At 34.1% G+C, this 24,913-nt stretch overlaps 3 protein-coding genes across 3 annotated transcripts; 1 reads left to right on the top strand and 2 right to left on the bottom strand.

Moving 5' to 3' along the window:
* The first annotated feature begins 77 nt into the window (after positions 1 to 77).
* Positions 78 to 4,601, top strand: LOC134233764 (microtubule-associated protein 1B-like). Its single transcript, XM_062715766.1, has 4 exons — positions 78 to 218; positions 1,121 to 1,155; positions 1,544 to 3,294; positions 4,363 to 4,601. Exons 1-3 carry the CDS (start codon positions 148 to 150, stop codon positions 3,265 to 3,267), a joined length of 1,830 nt encoding a protein of 609 aa, XP_062571750.1. The 5' UTR covers positions 78 to 147; the 3' UTR covers positions 3,268 to 3,294; positions 4,363 to 4,601.
* On the bottom strand, positions 4,600 to 13,692 carry LOC134233763 (uncharacterized). The gene is made up of 17 exons (XM_062715764.1): positions 13,543 to 13,692; positions 11,027 to 11,113; positions 10,566 to 10,732; positions 10,268 to 10,438; positions 9,914 to 10,055; positions 9,646 to 9,787; positions 9,337 to 9,411; positions 8,964 to 9,052; positions 8,672 to 8,842; positions 8,344 to 8,522; positions 8,098 to 8,242; positions 7,636 to 8,013; positions 7,219 to 7,536; positions 6,760 to 6,942; positions 6,359 to 6,549; positions 5,885 to 6,062; positions 4,600 to 5,580 (listed from the first exon to the last, which is right to left on the bottom strand). The coding sequence occupies exons 1-17, from the start codon at positions 13,616 to 13,618 to the stop codon at positions 5,477 to 5,479; spliced, it is 2,796 nt and encodes a 931-aa protein (XP_062571748.1). The 5' UTR covers positions 13,619 to 13,692; the 3' UTR covers positions 4,600 to 5,476.
* A 937-nt stretch (positions 13,693 to 14,629) lies between these two features.
* LOC134233761 (uncharacterized) lies at positions 14,630 to 24,796 on the bottom strand. The gene is made up of 10 exons (XM_062715762.1): positions 24,647 to 24,796; positions 22,865 to 23,002; positions 22,070 to 22,174; positions 21,672 to 21,742; positions 19,337 to 19,409; positions 19,128 to 19,226; positions 18,608 to 18,844; positions 18,250 to 18,370; positions 18,087 to 18,153; positions 14,630 to 17,701 (listed from the first exon to the last, which is right to left on the bottom strand). Exons 1-10 carry the CDS (start codon positions 24,788 to 24,790, stop codon positions 16,501 to 16,503), a joined length of 2,256 nt encoding a protein of 751 aa, XP_062571746.1. The 5' UTR covers positions 24,791 to 24,796; the 3' UTR covers positions 14,630 to 16,500.
* Positions 24,797 to 24,913: the final 117 nt, after the last annotated feature.

The following is a 24,913-nucleotide window of genomic DNA, read 5'->3' as shown; positions in this document are numbered from 1 at the left end:
CCAAAACCTTCACGCAGCCCACAACCTAGAAAGCCGGCACCTTCACCACAGCAACAACAGATTGTTGTCAGGTCTGTTCCCAATGACGGGGCACAGCAACAGCCGCAAGAAGGCGCTAATGCGGTACACTTGCAGTACAATTCTCCTATGGGATTGTACTCCAATCAAAATATCCAGGACACTTACAATGCCCAAATTGGTTATCCTGGCCAAAATACGTAAGTCCGTATGGGTCTGGTTTCTCCTATCCCCCTCCAGATTAGCATGGGAGTAGAATAGCCGCCTGATAAGCATCTGCATGACCAGAAGTTTATTCAGCTTACTCTCTCAATAACAATTGAATTTCGATTCAGGTTAATTTCAGTAACAATATCAGTAAACACCTGATTACTAGTATTTCACCTTTTTGTGATGAATGCACAGTCCAAAATTCACTCCTTCCAAGATTAATGAATTTTGCGTCAACTGTATTTCCCGACAAGCAATTCCGAAACTGGATTCCTCTTACATGCCAAGATCTGAATTCTAAACTCTTAAGCATGTTAATTATTCTCCAATAACGAAAAAATGCATTAATTTGAAATAAGTATTGATGTAACTTACATGTCTGAATATTAAAAAACGTCAGCACCTACTATCCTAAAAAAGTGCCCTCGAGTGAAAACATTCAATTTACCTGATTTTTATGTTACACTTCATGAAAAAGAAAAAAATTAAATGCAAATTTTAATAAAAGTAGATTGCTTACTAATATTTATATTTAATAGATGTATATATTGAAAAATATATACGTGCCTTTTTAATTAGTTTGGTTAGATAAATAAATAGAAGAATCTGTAGAAAGCTGTTGCTGTTAGTTCAACGCAGCGCAAGCGTAGATTTGATCATATATCATAAAATGATAAATTTGATCTGTTGTATTTATAATATAGAAGTAAAGTTAATTTCTTCATGTTGACAATAATTATGAAGGTTTAAAGCTTCGTTCGTTTGATCTTTCTCAGAGATTTATTACTCTTTCATCCTTTGATCTTTCTGAGTGATTCATTATGGTCAAACTTTCATCCTTCACATTGTTGTAGTAGTTATCATATTAAAGTTGATATGCATTGTTTTGCAGGACGTCGTCCACTGTGACCCCTCAGGCAAAACAGGGTAAGACAATGTCCCTCCTCCCAGTTAGTATCAGAAGCCCTTCTGTGTTTGTAGCATATAAATGTTCCTAAACCGTAGCTTATTTCCGATGTGGTTAACCTGTTCATATCAGACTCCTAAAGTTAAAGTCAGGCTGTTCAAGATAGAATGTATATAGCTACTTTACCTTATTGACAATATTATAGCATGAATGACGAATTGAGATATTTTATAAAGCATTTTGGGGTGATTAGATGTCCGCATGATCAGGAATTGCTGTTGTAATCTATTATTATATATCTTTTGATATAATATGCATGCCTATCTGATACGTCCAGATATTTTCTTAATTAATGATATACATTTTCAGATATTACTCATTTTTTTTCATATTCATGTTGCATCTTAGTAGGAGAGTACCATACGATGTTTGTAGTAGATGATTCTGATGAATACCTGTACAAATTGCTCAGCGAACACAAGCATTTAATCGGCAAAACGATTGAAAAGAACATGGCACCCAAAGAAGGCCCCGTCACACAATATGTTCCAATTGCTCAGGTACCAGTGCAACACCAACACCAACAAGTTGAAAGCACACATCAAGATAAACCAAGGTATTCAAGAGTTGAACCTCCAGTGAGAGTTACTCCTGTGGAGAAAGCTCCCCCACCCTCTGTACCGGCCAAGCCTGTCACTAAGCCTGTGGCTTCCCCAAAGCCACCAGAAAGCAATGCATCTGTGGTGCAAAAGAGCAGCCAGTCAGAAAATACAGCTCGATCACGTTCTGAACAACAAAGAAGAGAAGATCAGGCAAAACTACAAGTCAACGAAACGCCTCCGGGTCCAAATGAAGGACCACCAAATAATGACTCAACAACCAAGAACGATCAAAGAGTAGAAAAAGTTAAAGATATATCTAGTGTTTCATCTAATATCGATGGCGTTATTGAGAAAAATGTAGACCAAGAAACCGATATAGCTAAACCTGATCAAAATATAGAGGGGTCGGTTACTCTTTCTTTAAATGATGAAAAATCTAAAAATATGAAAGATATAAACATTTCAGAATCAGTTGAAATAAAACAAGACGATACAAGTACTTCTGATAATCAAAATAGCAAAGCTGAAAGTGCGCCAGCGATTTTAGATGAATCTTTAAAAAATAATTCAAAACCACCCGAGGAATCAAAATTAAATGAAACAGTAAGTGAAGACTCTGATAAAGCCGATACCCCTAGTTTGAATGAATCGAGTACGACAGAAACCATTGAAAATAATGCTAAAAATGAAGTATTATCAGAAGAGCAAAAAGAAATTGCAAACGAAGATTCTGGAAAAGAGGTAAAGATTGAGAACATTGGTAGTGAAGATAAAGAATCGGTTGAGAAAGTGGAAGAAGAAAAAATCGTACAAGATGAAAAGCAATTATCAGATGAAATTAAAGACACTGTAGAAGGTAAAGTTGAGATAGATGGTAATGTAGAATCAAAGAATCCAACTCAGGATGCTACTGTGGATGTTAAGGTTGAAGAGCAATCTGTACAAGAGGAAAATACACAAAAGGATAACGTAGAAGGTGGACCTGAGGAACATGTGGAAGCAGTCATTGAATTGAAAGAAGAAAGCCTTGAGCCCGCACCAGAGGTGGAGGTGACTGTGAAGGAAAGTAAAACCGATGGAGAAGAAGTGGGGGTTGATTCTGAGGAAGTCGTCATCGAACTAAAGAGTGATGAAAACCAACAACCAGCAACTGAGGAGCTGGTGAATGAAGACGAAAGTAGAAAAGAGGAACAAACAGAATCAGCAGATGTACCATCAGAAAAAGCAGAAGAAACACAAGACCAACAACCTGACAAAACACCAGCAGAAGAAGTCAACGACCAACAACAACCAACAGCACCAGCAGAAGGATCAGAAGATAAACAACCTCAAGAAACAACAGCAGATCAACAAGAGAAATCAGAGAATGTGGAGGCCGAAAAGGACACGGTCCAGGAAGATGCTGAAAAGAGTGAAGAAACAGAAGAGTCAGAACCAAAGGCGCCAAAAAAGAAGGAGAGGATGGATTTATCGCAGTTTAAGCAAGAAAAGAAGCCACCAGGAAAGTTGAACATGGACAAGTGGACCTAGTAGTGTGGCGGAGGATGTATGTCATCGGTAATTTCTTACTCCTTCCAAGCATGGTTCCTGGGTTGCTTGAAGTGAGGCCAGTTCCTATCCCTCTAGACAACTTGTGCTAACAGACTATTATAGCATTCTCAGCCATTGATTCCTCTCTTGTTTGCAGTTGTCTTTTGCCAATTTTTATTCTGTGACGATTATTTTTGCGGATTTGACAATCTTTTCAGTATTTTCGTTTTTCATGCAATGGTTTTATTATATTATTTCTATTTTATCCACAATTTTGCGAAATATTATGTTTCATTTTTGTTTTGTATTTACATTTAAGGCAAGGATCACATATATGAGTTCAGAAATAAAATGTGTTCATCAATAATGATTTTAAAACGTATCACAATTTTTTTTCCAGAATTTAGCATGTCTGTAATGCATATGTATGTATCACTTTTTTATTGCACGTTGCACAAAGGCATACATGTGTACAATTTGCTGATAACTGCGCTGAATGAAGTTTGTGAATTACAAAATCGTGTTAAAAGATGAATTTGACACACAAAAGACAGAATTTTTTTTAATATATTCATTTTCTTTTCAAAATGATTTTTAACATCTAAGATATTGCTATCCATTGCCAACCATTCGTTCAGCAAAGGTGCACATTTTAAAAACGTGAAATTTTAATGTGTAGTATTTTATTTGATTCGTGAACTGAGCAGAGCAAATAAATAGTTTAATATCTGGCAATCAAGGATGCATTTGGAATATTTATGTGATTTTCATATTAAATTGGTATGTAACATCCAAGTAATGCTTCCAAATCTTTGCCAACCATTCGTTCAGCAATGTTTTTACTCGCGGTATGAATTTAAATGTGTAGTATATTTGTTTTAATTCACGAACTGAGCGGATGGTTTTTTAAATATCTGGCAATCAAGGATGTATTTGGAGTGTTGCAATTTTTGGTAATTAGTAGTAATTTTTTCTACTTATTTAACTTAAATACTAATTCTAACAGTGATTTTTTTTTTTTGGAATTCGAAAATTCTCGTGTTCTGTAGCTATTATTACTGGAATTTAAAATCTATTCTTTTTCCGGATTTGTAGGTGAAAGAGACTGGAACCAATCACACGTATACCGTATGATCAACGAAACGCGCACAGACAAGAGACAAGTGTATCCGCCAGGCCATCCGAACCAGCCCGTAACCACGCAAACAGTGCAGACGACACAGAAGACGTATTCTTACGACTACACCCCAACGATGGAAGATGGATACGGGGTATCCGAGTTTTAAATATCATTTGCCGCCAGAGTGACAACCGGAAGTCGGCTTGTAAATAAATGCGTGCGCATTTTGTCCTAACTTCGATGATATATATGCAGCAGCAGTGACAAACACTTTTCTTTTTTGGTGCTATTGAGACATAACTGTGCAATAACTAAAAGAAACTGTGATGTTATTTGTGTTCGCTGTGGTTATGCTTGTTTCTATGTTCTGTGGTGTCGTTTCAATGTTACTTGCAAACCCTCTGTACATAGTAGGAATTATTTGCAAACACGCATTTTTATTGGCCTTATTTGTGTGTAGACGGATGTTCCCTTTAATCATTATTGTATTCGGGATGTTTCCTAAAGAGTATCTTTTACTCTGTATTGATGTGTCAAAATGTGTTAACTTGATTGGATGCAAAGGGGATATTTATAGAAAAAATACGGCATTGTATATATAAGAATAATTTATTTATTGTTTTTCAATTGTGAAATTTTATGACTTGTGATAAAAGGCTTATTTGTCTTTTTGATTACAAAGAAGTGAACGTGTATTAAAGTTGAAGAAGAGCTGTGCCTCCAGTATCATTAAAATTAACAAATTGTGTAGTTCTGCTTTTCAAATAAAAAGAATACATATAACATTTGAAAAAAAAATAACTGGGATAAAACAATTATACAGGTGTAAAGTGAAATTTAATTTGGACGGATTTGAAAATAAATACAATGGGAAACACACAAGGTTTTTCGAAGAAATCGATGAGATAAAATACAACATTATCAATGTAAAATGATATTGTCTACAGATTCTGGTTATAGAACGAATTTCAAAAGTGTAATTTAGTACAGAAATGAATCATGATATATTATAGTATTTTAAACGCTGGAATGCATACGGTGTATCTTCGAGAACTTTAGGAAGTGAAATGATTCAAAGTTTTGGACACTTTATGGAAACTCTCTTGCAAAATCGGCCTGTTCCCTATTGAAACTTGCCCGCATCATGCTTTCACTCTCTTGTCTCAGAGCAGCAGCGCTTCTTTTCCTCACACCTACAAAATAATTTATTTGGTAAAAACTAAAAAGTAGTCTGATATATTTGCATTTGCTTTTTAAAGAAACAAGGAATTGTTTTTGCATAGGTTTGATATGCAGATTACCACCACTCAGCAAGTTTCAAATACTCGTTAAAATATTTTTTATTATATGTTTAAGTCGAAGATTATTGTCTGAAGTTTCAAATACTTGTTAAAATATTTTTTATTATATGTTTAAGTCGAAGATTATTGTCTGAAGTTTCAAATACTTATTTCGAATTTGAGACTTCTATACTCTTCTAGTAATCCATATACTTACTGTGAGGCGGATCTAATATCCTAAAGGGAGCCAGGATCTCCCGGGTATAAGTGGGACAGCCACCTTGGGCAAATTCTTTGACGAATTTCTCCACCTCGCTCTGTACGGGTGATTTACTGTTGGACTGCGTGACGTGAATATGGACTTCTGTGACATTAGGGTTGTACATCAGTGCCGCCTAGGAAGAAAAAATATGGAAGAAAATTTGAGGTTTCAAACTTGCAAAAATCAAGCAACAACTAGAAGTAGGTGCACCAAAATGCATAAATGTTAATTTCATCTACTGATACCAAAGTGAATGGTGTTTTGTAATACTGTATTAAAAAGTGAAGTAATTTATGGAGTTTTATTTTTTTTTAAAAAATATACTGTGAAAAAATCACAAAATGATACAAATATATTTCACTTTACAAATTCTTATTTTCTCTCTATCATTACAATCTATTAACGTAAAACGTTTATAAAACAACATACACGTAGGGCAAGCTTCATGGAACTGATTTCTTTCTCGTCCTTGACCCAGAATTTGGTTACTCCTATAGCGTGAATGGCATACAGCTCCTCCAAGAGTGAAAGGACAGGACTGGGGTTCTCCTCAGAGGAATACAGGTCCTCAATAACACTCCTGTCAGGGTCAGGCCGATAACGGAGCTTTACACTGGGAGCTTCAGGAGGGAAACAGTGATATTGATGGGTTTAACATAATGAAAGTTTTCAGAAAATGTTGGATTGGAAATTACGAATGACATATTTGATAGCTAAAGATAGCTCTACGGAGAAACAATGCTCCCAAAAGAGATCTAATTCTATAGGTATCAGCTTATCTATTTGATTCATTAATGACATTGTCAATATTCAAGAATGAAGGCTCTTACCAAGAATAGAGAAAATGGGTGCCCTCAAAAGACAATGGCCACCGCCTTCACAGGCAAGAGCGAAGGTCTCCATATTGTCTCGTGCAAAGAAGTTGGTCATATCTTTTTGATCGTTCATCAGATCAAATGGCATCCAGTGAATCAAGTTACTACAGTGTTCCAACTTTTTCTCATAGATAGCTCCTTGAAAATTATCAAAACAGATTAACAAAGATATTTTAAAATCAAAATCGGTTTTGGTATAACTGTAAGTGTGAACAAAAAAATATACCAGCTATCAAGAGTGAACAAAACTGCAACAAAAGGAAAAATTTTAAAATATCTTAATCTTTGTGTCTTTTTTTCTTTTTCAAAGATTTTTTCACAAATCTGTAATTGAAAATTGCTTCTACCGTCAATTGAATGAATTCAAAATGTACAATATACTCATTCCCTGCAAACGGAAAAAGAAATGAATACCTTCCAAACATGTGCCACAAGTCAGGAGACAGCCTTTCAGGGCGTCCTCCGCCTCTGACGCAGGTTCATGGTACATGTGTTTATCTTTCGACATCGTCTTCCAGAGGTCATCCACTACCTGTTGTCTGTGTTTGAGTGTGGACGTGCAGAAATCTGTTGTCTCAGTGGGAACACACGAGTCGGCAGTTTGTCTCCTCCTTCTCCTCTTCCTTTGAATAACCTTTGGTTCCTTGTATTTATACCGGATGTGTTGTTTCTGGGGAACATCCGGGTCAAGGCATGCTTCTCTGATATCGTCTGGATCCACAATTCTCGACTCTGCATGTTAAAGCATAAGAAATCAATTTTATTCTTGGGAACATATGTACAGAAAAGAACATACCATGTAAGTTTGTATATTTAGGTCAAAATACTAACGCAATGCAGCCTCTCTTCTGGCCTCCAAGTAAAGATCGAATTCTTGCTCGGTGAAGCCTTGTGGGATTAACGATTCAGTACTGGACCAAAAGAGAAATTGATCCTCGTCCATGCTGACGAAAACAGATTTGGGATACAACCCAAGGTTCATGTTAAAACCGTATGTATTGAAAACTGGCCCACAGACATCTACAACCTTTTTAATTAATCTCACGTTGTTGTAAACTGTTGTGCTGTTGACCACAGTTGTGGCGTATCTCAGTTCCAAAGCCTGTCCCAAAGTATGGGTGTTGTAGCGTTCGTCAGAACTTTGTATCAACGACTTCTGTTCCTCGTTTGTCATAAAGGCTCGTACAATCTCAATATCCACTGGTGGATCTGACAATTAAAAACACATCGTTAATATTATCTAAACGCTTAAAGACCTCGAAGCAATGTTCAATTATTTCAAAATCTACTTACCAGAAGCATTGAGCCACTTGTTTTCATTGTAAATCAGTTTTGAGTAACACTGTGCAATAGCGGGTGCCAGACGCAAGTACCTAAATTGGGTATCTTTTGCAATGAATTTCGAAAGGGTTGTTCCTTGACTTATTGGAAGATTCAACTGTGAAAAAAAACAAATCCAAAATCCGTCAATAATCTTTAAAAAAAAAATCACTTTACCGTACTAGGATCAAGAAGTATGAAAAACAGTCTTTTTTTTACCCTTCCACTAGAGTCGAAAAGTGGATATTGGTCTTCTTCATCCATCATTTCTGTTGGCAAGGCGTAAATTGAAGCTTTAGATGCAGGTGGTTCAACAGACACCAGGGTGGCTTTGGGAAAATTGACCGTGGCCTCTACTCTTCCTTTCTGTTTCTTCGATGATACCAGAAGGTGGGTTCCTGTATTAAAGATTTTTACTCATTAAACTCGTATTTCCCTACATACCATGTACATGTATAGGGTTAGTTTTATAAAACGAACGTACAGCCATGACACACTAACAATTTTCAAAATATAACTTTTTTGTACACTTAGAATTCGAACTAACCCATGTTTGACACGTGATCAGCTTTGGCACATATCGCAAACTGTGCCAGGCTTGCAAGATTGCCAGCGGTGTTACCAGAGGACAACTTGACCTTCATCATGCGCCCCTCTGCTCTCAAGCTGGCTGGATCCGCGCCTTCATTCCAAGCTTCCTCGACTGTAATTTTTCCACCTAATAAGGAAAAAATTATATAATATAAGCATCAAGGTTTCTGTTTACAGATTTATTTTTACATGTTTCGCCAAATACATGTTACACTTGCAAACAATTTTGAGTAAATACATGTAAGTACCTGATCCGCCTAAGTTAGCATTCTTTGCATAAGCTTTTAGATTAACGAGGACATTGTACAGTCTTGGGCTCATCACACGAACAGGGCATCTAAAGCAAAGATTAGAATCATTTTATACAAAATAGTTTCTTAAATACAGATCACTTCTCATCGTCGCAAACCACGGTCAAAAGGTACGAGCCACTTCCATGAGCTCTTCCTATTTGCGTTAATTTTTTTTTTGTTTGGAAATAATGGATACTATCTGCACGTAAAAATTTCACTGCCGCGAATATTAGAGATTCGTGAAAACTTTTCCTCACAGTCATACATATCTCTGAAATTCAGCGATATTCGGTAAAAATGCAACTCATACTGATTGATTGGGACTTACCTGTTGGTTATAATGTTCCCTGGATATGTCATACATCCGGTGAAATCTACATCAGTCCCAATATATTGGGCCATTCTGCAAAACGTTTTAAAGGGGTATATAGATTTTAAAAAAAAATAAAACAGAATGACAATGCAATGTTTCTCGGAAAAGAAAAATGATTCAAGCAGATTTGAAAATGAGCGATAAACTCGGGTATTTTTGAAACAAAGGTTTGCAGTCTCGTCGCAGTAATTTCTAGTTTTGCAGGGGAAGAAGGGTTGCAAGACCAACAAAACATTTCCCTGACTTTGAGATTTTGTCACATACCTTCTGACGTCAGTGTCCATACTTGTGGTAACGGCTTCATCAACTACTCCTACTACAGTTGCGGGGTCAGTTTTACCAGAGGGGTAATGATCCCCATTAGACACCTGTGGGAAATTGCTGCAGTCTGGAATATTCTTTGGTGCTAAATTAAAAAAAAAGATAGATATAAAGTAAAGTAATTCGCCTCAGTGCTTGACAGAATCATTGCAAATTTACAATGAATTCAATTTTCAAAGAAAGTGGCAATTGTCAGTCAAATAACTAGTACCTAATCCTTGGTTGACCATTGTTTCAGCGCTTAATTGGGTGAGGCCTCCACCTTGGTATACAGGTAGAGAGGTAATGGCACCAGTCATGAAGATTAAAACCTGGGTTGAGTCTACGTATATACCAATATCTCTTTGGTTTTGCTGAAAGTATACATGTACGTTCATAACTTCTCTGTAATATCGACATGATAGTTTTAAAATCATACAAAACGCTGCAATGCACACAAAAGTTAAAGATACTATTTATGTGGCAATATAAATTACTAAAAATAATTTTTATTGATTTAAAAAAAAACATTTAAAGCTTTGTTTGTTTCCAAAAAATGAACAAACAAACGTATCTAGCAGCTTACTTCAAAAATGACGGGACAGAGGGTAAGAGCAGCTTTTGCGATTTCATTGACGTCCCCTGATGTTCTGTAGGAGATTACGGCCCCACATCCGCTGCTAAGGTAGTTCTTCCTGTCAGTCGGTGTGTAGCCGCTTGTCACTGATATTGGTTCATATCCTTTGTCAATTTTCAACTATAAACAATGAAGAATATTCACAGAAAGTCATTACTGATAATTTACACATGCATTCTGGTAGTGACGTCATCGAAATTCTTCAAGTTGATGTTTATTACTTAGAATATTATCAAGTAATTCTTACCTTATTCTTTGTAACTTCGTAGACCTTAGAGAAAACTTTCTGTAGACACAGAGTAACAGACGGATGTGCACGGAAGTAGTCAGACGAGCCTTTGTTGAAGTCTGCTACTCTAATGCTCACCGCCATGTTCTTATCCTTCTCGGCAGCCATACTGTATAGTTTGCTTCCTGACAATAAAATTTAATTTAAACTAAAATTAGAAAATGTCTCAAATTAGAGAACTTTTGATAGCCAATTTTTAGAAGGTTTAAACAAAACTACAAGTTAAATTCGGTAATTAAGAATTCAATTGACCATCAATTTTTGCTTTCTTAAAATCGAGGATCTTTATATCCATGCAAGAAACAAAGTGAAAAATCCATTTATAGACTTTGTTACAAGTTTCTTGTAACAAAGAATTCCATAAAAGTGAGCTCCTTATAAATGAGTTTCACTGTACGCGTGTATTTGAGTTACCGTACCACAGTCGGTTGGATCTGCATATTCTGCGGCATTGCTGAGCGTTGATGGATCGACAACAGTGAAGGAATCCGAGTCGAACACCACCTCTACAATAGAGAAGATAATACACCCAATAACCAATAATTTATTTATGTTGGATAGGACTTGCAGGAAAAAATATTAAAATTGACAAATAAAATTCTCCATTAAGAAAGTCAAACAGTGATTGGTTTGTTATCTTTTTGCTTCGTTGTAGTCTTGACAATCTGACTAATTGCCTTAATAAACATTTTTCATTCGATAGAATTTGAGTGAAAACGAGCTTTTATTATTATTATTATTATTAAGATAATTTCTTTCAATTTATATATTCTAAATTTTGCACATACAAATATATCTTAAGATCATACTGGGATCTATAAAATTTTACATACTATATATATTTTTTTAGGAATAAGATACCCGGTAATTTTTTTAGGAATAAGATACCCGGTAATTTATTGGTCCATTCTATATTATTATCATAAAACTCTATTAACATTAATTGAAACACTTTTTGTCGTTTCTAAAAGCACGTATAAACATCAAAAAGACAACTGAATGGTTTATTGGCTCAACGGGGGAAAGGGCGAACAATAAAGAAATCACCCTTGTATAGGCATCGTAAGATTTTCAAAAGACTGCGTATTTGAATATACATGTATATATTTTTAAAGAGTAATTAAGATTTTGGCAATTAGCAAAATCATTTTAAAAATTTTCTTACATATATATAGAAATATATGTATTTTCACTAGTCTATTAGGCGGTTGGGTTTTATGGTTGTGAACTGAAAATAACCGGTATACAGTTACTTTTGAAAGATTAATGGAAAGAATAATATACCAACAGAATTCAATGTCAATAAACGCTGCTTACCATTATAAGACTTATGTTTATTTACTCTTAACCATTATGATATATATATAGAATGTCAATTACATTAATTCAAGGAGAAAGTTGTTTGCTTAAAGGGACAAGCATAACCCAAAAACATTCCTTCTAAAATGGACTTACAATTACTACATTTGTTAACTTTTTTTTCAAAACAAGACCACGTACGTTAGTTCAACTTTTTAATAAGTTTTTCTTCCTTGGTTTACATAGCATGAAATTGAAATTACAAGACACAAAAATGATTGGGTTTAAACTAAATACGTGCACAGCGTTTCTACATTGTTTGCTTTTCTTGTTTTGGCTAGGCAATCAGCTGTCAAATCTTATCAATAACAAAATTTAGATAAAAAGGGAAACCATTTTTAGTTCTTTAACAATGCGAGTTCAATCTGGCCTTTGATTCTGGACAGTACTAAAAGGTAAATAACTGTTTTAAAGGACAACAGATATGGTGTGTAATTGATCCAACGGTTTGGAAATGTAACTTTAAAAAATTAAACTATTGAATTCTGTCTCCGTGTCATCGGCTCATCGCTTTAGCGGGCTTCATATAAAATGTTCAGCATCAACATGTTTTAGCCATTCTGCTTCCATAGCAAATCAGCTGAATGAATTTGTGATTGTCAAATATAAAGACAAACTGATATCTGAATATTTAACGTTTACTCGTTTACTAGTTTCTCATATCTACCTTCTATCATTCACCCCAAAGTAAATATAGATAAAATGTTAAGTAGAGTCTTATTTCTACATATTCCTCCATTCTCTCAAATTAATAACTCACGGTTTCTGTGTTAGATTGAAAAACCAGTGAATCTCTGAACTTGGGTATTTTGAGAAAGCAAGTATCAATATGGCTATCATGAGAAACTAAGCAACTAAAACTCTATATTTGAAATCTCGATAATTTTTTTTTATTTCTAGATAAAAGATAAGCAAGTTTATAGTTTTCTGCAGCAGATAAAACTAGTTTCAGAAGGCTCATATTTTCCGGAACTTTTTTCTGTGAACATATAATTTAGTATCAATTTTCTAAAAGTATTCGTGTGATGTGAAAAATAAAAGACTTTTGCCAGTGACATTGTTGCTATGTCAGTTTTGCAATGTAATCAACCTTACTGCATTTTATTTGTGAATTTTGGTTTGACGACGATATTCGTTGAAGATACAATTAAATACAGTACATCGACCTGTATTGTTGCCCCCAGTGTAATGTTGTAATATTAACCTGCATAAAAATCTTATGATCAACATACAATTATATATAATGTGCACCTTTTTAAAGCCCAAAATATGAGGAAAACACGATGTGCACCAACATCCTTCTTATAGAAATTCCTCCACCTCGGGTTACGAGACGGTAAAATATATTAAAATAAAGTATAGTGATTTGTCACCAAAAACTATCTATATCAATAACGATATCAAAGTAACATAATCAACGTACATGAAAATTCCTTAAAATACATGTAGAATGGAAATGTAGTATTTTAGTCACCTTAAAGTCAGTTTGTCAGTAGAGAAATGAAACTGCTGTAAACAGTAGCTTCGATATATTTTGTAGTGATATACACATTGAATTACATTATGCTGTACTCACTTTCAGCTGTAATTCCTGTAAACACCAATATCAAGACAACAGTACGAACTGCTGCCATATCTATCCATGAAAACATACTCGGGTTTAAAGATTACGTGTACATTCAGAATTAAACATCCCGGTGATTCCAAATGGCGCAGAACTGATTGAATCTCGCTATATACCTTGGTGAACATTTAAATCCCCCATCTCCCCCATATAGCCAAGATTGTCATTGTTTGGCAATTGTCTGATAAGAAATATATATCATTGTGAATTGCCGTTTTTTTTTTTTTTTAAGATTTGTTATTTGAAAGCACGGGGAAAATGTAATCTATCAACATTTGATTAATTATTCTGTTTTGGAAATTGTAATAAATACAGATAAGTTATTTTAAATTAATTATGAAAAAGATGCGCTAGCAAATTCAAATGTAGACAAGTTTGCACTCATTGTCCTTGTAACAAAAGAAATGGGGCATGGAAAGTTGCCCGCATTCAACAAAAACTCTTTGTTCAAATAATCATTTTCATAACCAATGGTACATATATAATGGGTTCGCGTCTTGAAATGTTTTAAATGTACAAGAAATGAACCATTTCCACGAAGATGAAGTGTAAAAATTTCATTTAACCCTTACAAAAAGCATCAGCCGATCCTTCGATCCGTGTTTTGACTCACATTTACCCTCGGTTGATCATGCAAGGGGATTTCTCCATCAAGTTTTAAAATTAATTACAAGTGAAATTAAAAACATTTATGTGTAACTCTTTGGTGATTTAATAACACCCTCCTACATCTCATAGAATTTCCATGGATTTCCTTATTCAAAGTACAATCACCCGCAATGTTTTCGGAATTACCGATGTACCAAATAGTCTTTTCATTTATTTAGCTTTCCGTAAGGACAGACCAAAAAAAAAAGTTAGTGCTCAATGGGGTTTGGAGTTGATCAATTGAAAAGTTCCCTAATAAATTTTTACTAACATAGTAGCAACAAGATACTGTACCGCTTCAAGTGTTCTTAAATTTTTCCTGTTTCCAAACTTCATTTTCTCAAAATTTTCAATATACATATTAATTTCAAAGATAAAAGATACACAACAGTTATACCAAATCTGGCTTTATTTCTATTCCGAAATTAGTAGTCAACAAAAACTTGATACATTACAAAAGAATCGTGTTCTCTGTCACCCGTTACAAAACATAAATAAAAAGAGAGAATGAAACTCGTCATTCCAAAGTGAAATTAAAAACCACAAAAATATACATACAAAATTGTTCTACTGGCCAACTGCAGGGTACGAAAAATACCTTCTCTATAGAAAAATTTACAATAAGAAACCAAGAAATTCAACTCCTTTTATAAAACTAAGTAGTATCAAGTTAACCTGCTATGCATCCCTTGCAATTTTGATTCAATGCATACATGTACATGCTTTGTTTCATTTTCAGAGAATTAAATCTGAATTCTTTACAGTGCACTACCCTCTTTAAGGATGAATCAATGTGCCCTTAACCTGATGACTCTACATATTCAAATTCAAGATGTCATACATATATGGTTCTAGATGTTACTTAGCTGACAATTGTCTAAGAACAGTTGACAAAAACATAAGTAATCAAAGATTTTAAAAAAATCCCATCTTTACAAATATTGTCTATAGTTCAAGGCAAAGTCTTATATCAATTAAATGTTCATCTCCTGAGGCACACCAATGCAGGGCTGGTCTTGGTACAATTTATATTTTCTTGGAAATAGACCTTACACCTATCTTTGTTCTGATGGCCTTGAAAATCTAGGTCAGATCGTCCAGGTAGGTAAACAATTGCCTGGTAAATGTGCATCCCTTGATGCGTCATCCATGCAAAAGTTTTGTCTTAAGAATGAATCTGTTTTGTAATACATTTGGTCATTCATTGGGAATATATTTCAGACACAGCCTAGTACTATCCATCCTTTGATGATGTCATCCATGCAAATTTGGTCACCAATTATTTATGAATAGAACTGATCTGAAAAAAAAATTAACCAGATTACTGTCCCAAAATTTAAGTCAGTGCAACTGAAGCGTTACTGTTAGTGGACATCTCAAGAAACATCATCTACATATGATTGATCTAAGGTAAGTCTGGTAGTGTCCATGCCTATACAGTATATACATCATCCACACAAGTTCACTGACCTTGACAGTGATGCAATATAAGTGGAATAGCATAAGCTCACCAAAACTGAAAAAATTCTGTCGGACCATTGTTACAAACTCTGTACAAAAATAGCCCCTTAATTCTTTGATTAAGGCAATGTAAAACGATGAAACTTTTGCAATTTAAACCACAATGGAATGAATTTGTTACATCCATCCTTGGTAGAATAACTCCTAGCAAGATTCTATAAAGTTACTTGTCTTCTAAAAAAAATTAATTAACTACCATTGCTGGGTTAATAATCCAGTACCCTCAAAATATACTTTCAAATAAATGCCTATTAATTACAGCTACCCGGTAAGTGAATGTGAAAATAGTAATTTCGTTAATTTAATATTTGGGAACAAAACTGTTAATAATTTTTTCTCTCTAATTTCTGACATAAGAATAAATAGTGCCTATGCACATATAACATCAATGTTACCCAGAGCCTCCAAAAATTTTAAGTAGAAAAGCACTAGTGTTTAGTACAACATACCAAAATAAATGCACATATACACAATGCAATAAATATCTTCTCACATGATTAAAACCATCAATTAAATCAAATCTTTGTACTAGAATCATTATGAGATCATGTGAAAATATCAATTATTACCCAGTATATGATTAGTAAAACAAGAGAAGGGAAAAAATATATTGCACCAGCATGAATTGTATAGAAACACAACATATATGAAACCTTTTACGCCAAAAAAAAAAAAAAAAAAAAAAATGCACAAAACATTCAAACTGTTCACTTCAAATGCTCAACTGAAAACATCTGTTTCTCAGACTCTCCTTTTCTTTTTCAGATTCAGTCCCTTCCCAAACCAGCCGGGAACGGAGGTGCTTCGTACGATTTTTCGTTTTTTGTTTGGAGATGCCTCATCCTCTTCCTCCTTTGTCTTATCAAAAATCAGCTGTTCCGACACAGATCGTTCCAAGGTCAAATTGTCATTGGTTATCACAGAGGGCCATGATTTGTTTTTGTTAATGCTGTTCAAAGGTTTTTCTTGATTTTCCTCTTTCACACGATTGTCCTGAAATTGGATGTCTGGATTAGATGTAGCCAGACGAGGACTTTCTTCATCTGAATGACTCTCAAGTGAAAAAGTGACAGACGGATGATTAGTTCTTTCTCTTTTTAGGGAAGACTTGGATGATTCCACTTTGATCCTAGGATTTGATATCTCATTCTCGGAAGACTTGGTTTTGTTCTGCCGGGGAGGTTGTATTTGCGAGACTGGAGGAGACGAGACCTGACTTTGGGGAGACAGTTTTTGCATCTGAGCTTTGTTGAGGTAGCAGTGGTCATTCAGCATAGCACGCACGCTATTGGAAGGTGCACTTAAAGGGGGCTGAAACATTCCCTGAGCAGAAGGAAGCCAGTGAGGGGGGACTGCTGGCATGCCCATCCGAGGGTAATCCAGCAAAGAGGGTTGGGGAGGCAGGAATGGAAGAAAGGGAGGCAATCTCGGAAGGAGGGGCACTCCCAGTCCCTGAGGCAAAGAAGTCATACAGCGACAGTTCAAATCTCGTCTAACCTTACACTTCTCACAAGCATTGTTCAGTAACTGACTTGACATCTGTTGAATGTTTGAGGCAAGAATAAGTGCATTCAGATTAAGGTATTGTTGCACGAGTGGGGGTAGTTGATTTGTTCCGTTCATGAATGTTGGAAGGGGGGGAAACAGATTACCATTATTTGGATTAAGTAAAGGAGGTGGTCCTGGTCTTGTGTCTGTTGGGGAAACAAAGGGTTGGACAGGGACACTACTCCCCATTGTACAGTTCACAGACAAAGGCTCCTTTGGTTTCTCTTCTTTTGGTGGTTCCTCTTTTTGCATATTCACTTTGTCGAGTTCTTTGGTCGGTTTCCTATTTTTCCTTTTGTGAAGAGTATTAGGTATCATGAGTATTTTCTTTGATGTTGAAAGTCTTTCAGATCTCTTTAGATCTGAAAACATGCTGAAAATTGGGTCATCCTCTCTGAAAATGTAAAGACATCTTTATGTTAAACAAAGTTCTATGGTATACTATAAAACATTGAACATTGGTAAATATAAGGCTATAAAAAGTGTACATTTATGCAGTTATTGATGCAATAAGTTTTTAAGATGAAGAATGTGTTAGTTTTCCTCAAATTTTATAACTATCCTTTGTTATAAAATTAGCATTAAATTTACATAAAAGCTGGTATTGGAAAAAAAAAATGAGCCAACCATATGGCTTTCCTGCCGATTCACATGATGTACATGTGTTGAAATAAATTCACTTTTACAATAAAAAAGGTTGCAATGGCTATGAAATCACTATCATTTACATGTATATCAGAAAAATCAGAAAACCATATAGGAATAAAATGTAAAATCACCTGTTGTAAGTAAGAAGGGGTATCCTCATCATCTCTAAAACTCTCTTCATGACTTCATCACAGCGACCTGTAAAAAATAAACATGATCCAGCTGAATTTTTAACTGTTCAAGGAAAGAACAATGCAATGGGATGATGAATGATTAAATTTACTGTTATCCTACCATTTATCTTCAGTGTAGCTGTGTCGTCTTTGGGAGTCCACTGAAGATTGACAATGAACAGTTTAGGTCGTTTGTGGAGTCTTCTGTCCATACACCATAGGCAAGGATACTTCTTTAATATCTATTCAAATATTAATCAGACAATTTAGCATTGTAATCTTTTTATTTCATGTTAATAAAACAAATTTATTCTCCCCCTTCCTTCTTCAAAAATAACATTAATGTTATACAATTTCATTTCAAACATGTATATAAACCCAAACCTACATGTATTTAAGGTATGGTTTGTCAAATTTCATAATCAGATACTGCATCAATATTAAAGTCCCTAACTTTTGATATTTGTGCTTGTACTTACCTTTAAACTGGTTCCAAGACATAGAATAATATCACAGTTGTTAGCAGCTTTTGCGGCCTCCTTCCATCTGTAAGGAGACTTGAGTCCACCCTTTTCGCCGAAGTGAACAATGGTGTCCTTCAGTGGTTTCCCACAGATGTGACAAGATCTGTCAGTGCTGTGGCGTCGAACCCCCGTCTTCTCTGTCACATCGAATAATCGGATATGCTCTACCTGAGGCTTACAATGGGTGCACACCTGAGAAAAATGTTAAAAAAATATATATATATTGTGAAACAAAAATTACATGAAAAAAAAAACAATTTACAGTGAAACTTGTCTAATCTGGTTGTTGAATAGTCCAAAATGTTGCCTAATACAATGTTAAATTAAAATCCTTTTTATTGTTCAAAATGTTGTCTAATCTGGAATGTTGTCTAATCCAGCCAGTTTTCTTGGAACCAATAATACAAGTTACTTTGAAGAAATGGTTGTCCAAATATTAATTTATAAACTTGTTCATGGTATATGTAGTCCTAACCTCGATATACATGTTGCCATGTACTTCAGATAAGATCTGTCGAGGAAATCCACTTCTTAAATGGAGACCATCACAGTTCTGAGAGACCACATGTTTTATCTACAAAAAATAAACACCAAGCACATGTACTTCTAACAACTCAACTATTGGAACTAAATGTAAAATAAAATGTCATAAATATAAGATTCTTTAAATGGTAATTTACTTACATGTCCCTTTCTGTAAAGCTGGGTGATGCTCATGTGTGTTAGTGTAGGCTCTGCATCACTCAAATCTTGGGCCCTGTATAAACAGATATAAACTAGAACTGTCCAATAGGGACAAATACCCCCGCTGGGTTTTCAGAGTAGGTGCCAATTCAGAAATATCTTATGGATCTAGTAAGAGGTGTTCACTATTGTCTAATAAAGTGCCCCGCCACAGCATGATACGCCCGTCAAATATTGTTCAATAATCATAAATTGGTTAGGGTGCAAGAAAATCAAGTAACCTTGATTAACAGATTGACACAGATTTCAATGATCTAATTTCCATTTCTTATCATGTTAAAACAAATAATACATCATATAATTCTAAACTGGCTGTGTTAGAGCTTAATAAATATCCATCTGCAACTTCAAATTGTTTATTGCATATTTTATGAAATAATGGAAATGCTACAGTCTAATAAAAAAAAATCAAAAATTAATTATTCTTTAAACTATTTAAAATTCTGAGACATGACTGCAATTTGTTGCAAATATATAAAAATTGAAATGCATTTTTTTTTTTCAATGAACACATGTATAGTTTAATTTTAATTATATTATACAATACTAATTCAGTTTTAATCATACACTAAAACATCAATTTATTTTAATTACATTACACCAATTGAAAGATCTTTATCTGGACTACAGCCATCAAGAACTCTTAATTACATTACACCAAATATAAGGTCATTTCTTTTTGCCCAACTCCCAAGAGATAAATTAAGATAACACTGCATGATCGGATCTAGAGATGCTCTTGCCAGTTAACTCCCGATAATGAACTCATTAATTTCTCTCTAATTTGACATGCACATTTCTGCTATCAAAATTCTCCTTGACCAGTGCTTGATAATTATGCCCATGGGACAAACTGAATTCCTCTCAAAACATTAACATTTGTTACAGAATTTGCTGTAAAGAATATGATGAAAAAATAAGTTTTTACTTAATTTAGCATTTTTTAATAAGGATACAACTATATTTTTACATTTTTTAGGATTATGAAATTTAAAATTTTAAAGACTTAGTTTTTTTTTTAAAAATCACTTAAATTAAAGGTCAACGTGACCTTGAAATAGGTCGTGACACACCTTCTACCCAAGATGCATAAATTGTCCAAGTTTGATGATTGTAAGTCTAATAGTTTTCTAGTTATGAGCAAAACAAAATCACAAAATAAAAAAGAAAAAACGCCTGTAAAATGCAGAAAAATCATCCAATCATGATGAAAATACCAGGTGCACACCTTAACCCTTATCCTGCCAATCGCGACCTAGAGTCGTGATGGCTTATCAGTACCGCTGCTGCCAATCGCGACCTCAGGTCGTTTTGGGGGGTTTCCTCATATGATGCTACATTCCAAGCTATTTTCAGCACTGTAGTAAGATGTATGAATCAAAGTAACAAAAATACAGACCAATGAAAATAGTTTTATAAAAATACTGAACCAATCAGTGATGGTAGGTGTGAAATCTGGGGCAAAATGAGGAAAGTATCAAAACAAAGAGAGTTTCTAAAATGGCTAACAGAAATCTGCGTGGCTTTAATTCAGATGAAGTATTAGATATGACGGTTTCAGATGAAGAATCTATTAATGAGGAGAATATTGATGCTGAGGTTTAACATACACACTGAGTAAATATTAATTATAGCTTAATTTATTAATAAACACATCTTTTTTAGTTGTCTTTATAGTATGCATGTATTTCTTATAAATATAAAAAATATATTTATAAATATTATATCGAAAGATAGGGATATTTATGCTGTGCAAGTTTTCTGCAGATTGCATTAGTGTAATTAGAAAAATAAAGATAATACAGGCAGATAACAAAGTTTTCTGCATTCCCTTTGACTGGTTTGTTTACACTGAACTTTCGCGGCAGCAGCTGTGCTGATAAGCCAAAACTATCTCGGCAGGATAAGGGTTAATATGGTGAATAATAAGTGTATAAATTTTCAGACAAATCCATCCAACAGTTTCTGGGAAACGGTCCGGACAAAATCTTGTCTACAGACGGACGGACAGACGGACATGGTGATTCCAATATAGCCCCCTAAACTTCATTTGCGGGGGTATAAAAACTGAAATCTTAAGTTTATCAAAGAATTTATGAAAGTTATTGCCAGATAAATATGATTTTCTGATATTGTAAATTTGATAAAACCTTTACGGAGTTATCATAAAAACTGAAAAAAAAACTATGCTTAACTTATGCCATAGTGTTAAACATTTTGTCAATGAATTGTAAAAAAAAAAATTCCTAAATGAAATTCAAAAATGAAAACAAACTCAGGTTGTTGGCCTTTCTGCAATAAAGTCCACACTCCATTGGGTCCTCTGTAGTCAGGAATGGAAGCAGCCTATAATAAGATTTTTTTTTAAAGAAAATAACCATTCATACTTTTTTTTAAGGCAATTCTACATTTCAAAATTATCATTTTGTATATTTTGGCCAGCTGCATGCCTCAGTAAAATTATGACTTAATATGAACATTTATATATTACTAGTGACAGTGAAAATGTAATGTACACTATACAAATACATTGAACTCTTGAAATTGCAGTGCTTAATCCTGAACCGGCAGCACTTCTACAATCTATCAAATAATTAATATTGTATTTTGTTATTTGCAGTGCTTTATCCAGCACCTGTACAAGCCATGAAATATTGCACTCTGTATACTTACAGTACTAATGCCAGCACCTGTGTACACCACCACTTTATTTGAGGCTTGAATGGCTTGGGCAAGTTGTTGGCACTTACACTGCAACACATCCTCTGGATCCTCCACCTTAAGGTATTGAAGAATTAATGTCAACTTGTGCAATTTTTGCATCTTTTGTAATTTTTAAGATGAACTTTTCATGCCCAAAATTTCTTTTTGATATCTCAAGAATTTTGTCAAATTACACTTTTCAAAATCTTTGAGTAAAATTCACTTGTTGGCCACCTGCACTGCCATGAATGCTGAAACCAGTGCTACAGTGGACTTGTTCAATATGCCAATTTTTTTCCATTATTGTACTGGATACTGTAGAAGCACAAATTTTCGTGGGGGTAAAATTTCGTTGATTTGTCATATAAAATAGTTTCGTGGGCATTTAATTTCGTTGTTTTGAAAGTAACCTTATTCAATATATAGTCATACAAAATTTCGTGTGGGATTTAATTTCGTTGAAAATTGTTAACAACGAAATAAACGAAATTTAATCCCCCACGAATATTTCTGCTTTTACAGTATGTTACATTAATGCTCTTAACCATTGAGAGTTGAAAATCAAATACATAAAGATTTTGTTCCATGTATAGAATATATATATATATTTCATGGGGGAAAAGGTGTTGTGAAAATACAGTATAAAATTTTATATACAATAATACATGGTATTGTCCTGCTCTTTGGTAAAGGTTTTGAGGAAGTTTGAGATGAAGAATTTACTCAGGTAACTAATTTATTGCTTTTCATAAAATTTTGCAATACCTCAAGATGTCTTGATTTTGCTGCATCTCTTTTTTTGGCTAGCTTCTGGAGTCGACTTGTTAATTCAGGCGACTTTGACAAAACTTCCAATTCCTCAGTTGTCCTGTCACTTGCAGCTTTCTTCAGAATTGCTGAAACCTAAAATCAAAAAGGCAGACAATTGAATATTTTTATTTAATTACATGATCATTTGTTTGGAACAGCTATAAAACAGAAATTCATAACTTCTTGAAATTTTGCAGACCCTATCATTTACTGATTTAGTGCATGTACATCATCTTTTTGATATTCTCACACTATCTAAGTCAAATATAATTATTTTTATTCTCAAAGATAATGAAATAAAACCTATTAAATCAGGGATTTATCAAGGCTGTTTTTACTACCGGTAAACGGTACCTTTCCCCTCTTGAAAAAGGTGCAAAAATTCCCCTTTTTCAATTAAAATTCTCCGATTAAACGGAGAATATACTTAAAACATTGTTCTGAAATTTTCCGTTTTTGTCCGATTGAAGTTTTACAGCTAATTTACCATCCTAGTCATTCAAACGCTTTTAAAAGAAAGAATATATTATTCAAGCTTTTATTTGATATTGATCGGTAAACATGTGCCAAGTCCATGATGTCGAAAGATACGCGTGCGATTGCAGAGTTAAAAAGAAAAGTGTAGATGAGTTAGATGGAGCTTATATCACTATGAATCGGAAGAATGGAGTAACAACAAAAACAATGTTAGTAGTGAAACATGAAAAACAGAATTGATTTGTGATATATATTTAGAGAAAAAATTAAATAAAATCCTGACCTGGTTAAATTTTTTTTTGTGTGTGTTATTTAGTATTTTGCCCAAAAAGTGAAGTTTTTGTGGCCTTTGTAAAGGTCCACAAATGACCCTCAGAAGCTCTAAGAATGCAGGATTTTGCTCCATTTCTTTAAAAATTTTATGGGGGGGCACAACTGTAACCCCTCAAATTAAATATTTCTTTTGCGCCTCCGGCGCTCATATTGCTATTTCTGCGGCTCTCATTTTTCCCCTTTACATATAAAACGGTAGTAAAACAAAATAGCTAGATAAATCCCTGTAAATTAATTAGATTGTTATGTTTGGAACTTTATCTAATGCAATGAAAGGATCGAAATTCAGCAGGCAACAAGTGAGTAGTGACCTATGATCACCCAATATATAGATGATCACTAAGAATTCATTTTTTTCAATTATTAACTTCTTCAATTAATTTGTTCATCAATTTGTTAATTTGTATATACTTACAAATCCTACACTCACAAATGATATAATTGATAATGAGTATACTTGATATCTACATACAAATCTATCCAAGATTAAGAATATAATGTTGGAAAAGAGTTATCAGCATCGCAGTAAAATATCTGAATATGCAAATGAAGTCCAAATAATTTACGCACAAGAAAGCAAATAGTTTTTATGTTAAGGGAAAGGGCTAAAATAGACTGAGCCTGCTGCCCATGCAGTCATATTCACGTCTAGATTTGTGAATAAAATACACTGTATTGTTTAGATTAAATTATCCAATATGAATATAAACAAACATGCAAATAGCATGTCCAGCACAATCAATTCTTATTTAAGCTGTATAGCTTGATTACGTTACACTTTCTTGTCAATTTCATACAAAGCATATGATTAAAAAGTTTTGAATGTATGAAGAATGCAGCATATTGAACAAAATTCTGTCAACCCACCAATCTCAATGTCATTTTGAGAGAAAATACACAAAAAGAATTTCTAAAATATATGCATACAAGTCTCGTAGCTGCATTTCTTTCATTCTTGAGGATAATTTGTGTTAATCTGGCGTTCTTTTTAGCTTGTCTGGCCGAGCGTTCTGATGGAAATTTAACATTCTCTGACGTATTATTTGGTTCCTGTTCCTCCTCGTCGGCCATCTTTATCATGACAACAACCCCTTATATCCACGATAAAAAAAATAAAATCTTTGAATATAGGAAAAATCATATATTTAACGATAGCAAATTAAATTCAAATTATAAAAATAATTAAAAGATAAC

This window comes from Saccostrea cucullata, unplaced genomic scaffold (assembly GCF_032062105.1).
Source record: "Saccostrea cucullata isolate Sc308-1 unplaced genomic scaffold, CSIRO_AGI_Scuc_v1 ctg484, whole genome shotgun sequence".
NCBI lineage: Eukaryota > Metazoa > Mollusca > Bivalvia > Ostreida > Ostreidae > Saccostrea > Saccostrea cuccullata.
This window is presented reverse-complemented; position numbering and strand designations above follow the sequence as displayed.

Coding starts and splice junctions, on each gene's coding strand:
- LOC134233764 (XM_062715766.1), top strand. CDS start 148: ATGGGATTGTACTCCAATCAAAATATCCAGGACACTTACAATGCCCAA. Junction 219..1,120: donor GGTTATCCTGGCCAAAATAC/GTAAGTCCGTAT, acceptor ATTGTTTTGCAG/GACGTCGTCCACTGTGACCC. Junction 1,156..1,543: donor GACCCCTCAGGCAAAACAGG/GTAAGACAATGT, acceptor GTTGCATCTTAG/TAGGAGAGTACCATACGATG.
- LOC134233761 (XM_062715762.1), bottom strand. CDS start 24,790: ATGGCCGACGAGGAGGAACAGGAACCAAATAATACGTCAGAGAATGTT. Junction 23,003..24,646: donor GAAATGCAGCTACGAGACTT/GTATGCATATAT, acceptor TTTTGATTTTAG/GTTTCAGCAATTCTGAAGAA. Junction 22,175..22,864: donor CAAAATCAAGACATCTTGAG/GTATTGCAAAAT, acceptor CAATACCTTAAG/GTGGAGGATCCAGAGGATGT.
- LOC134233763 (XM_062715764.1), bottom strand. CDS start 13,618: ATGTTTTCATGGATAGATATGGCAGCAGTTCGTACTGTTGTCTTGATA. Junction 8,843..8,963: donor TGCTAACTTAGGCGGATCAG/GTACTTACATGT, acceptor TTTCCTTATTAG/GTGGAAAAATTACAGTCGAG. Junction 5,581..5,884: donor GATATTAGATCCGCCTCACA/GTAAGTATATGG, acceptor ATTATTTTGTAG/GTGTGAGGAAAAGAAGCGCT.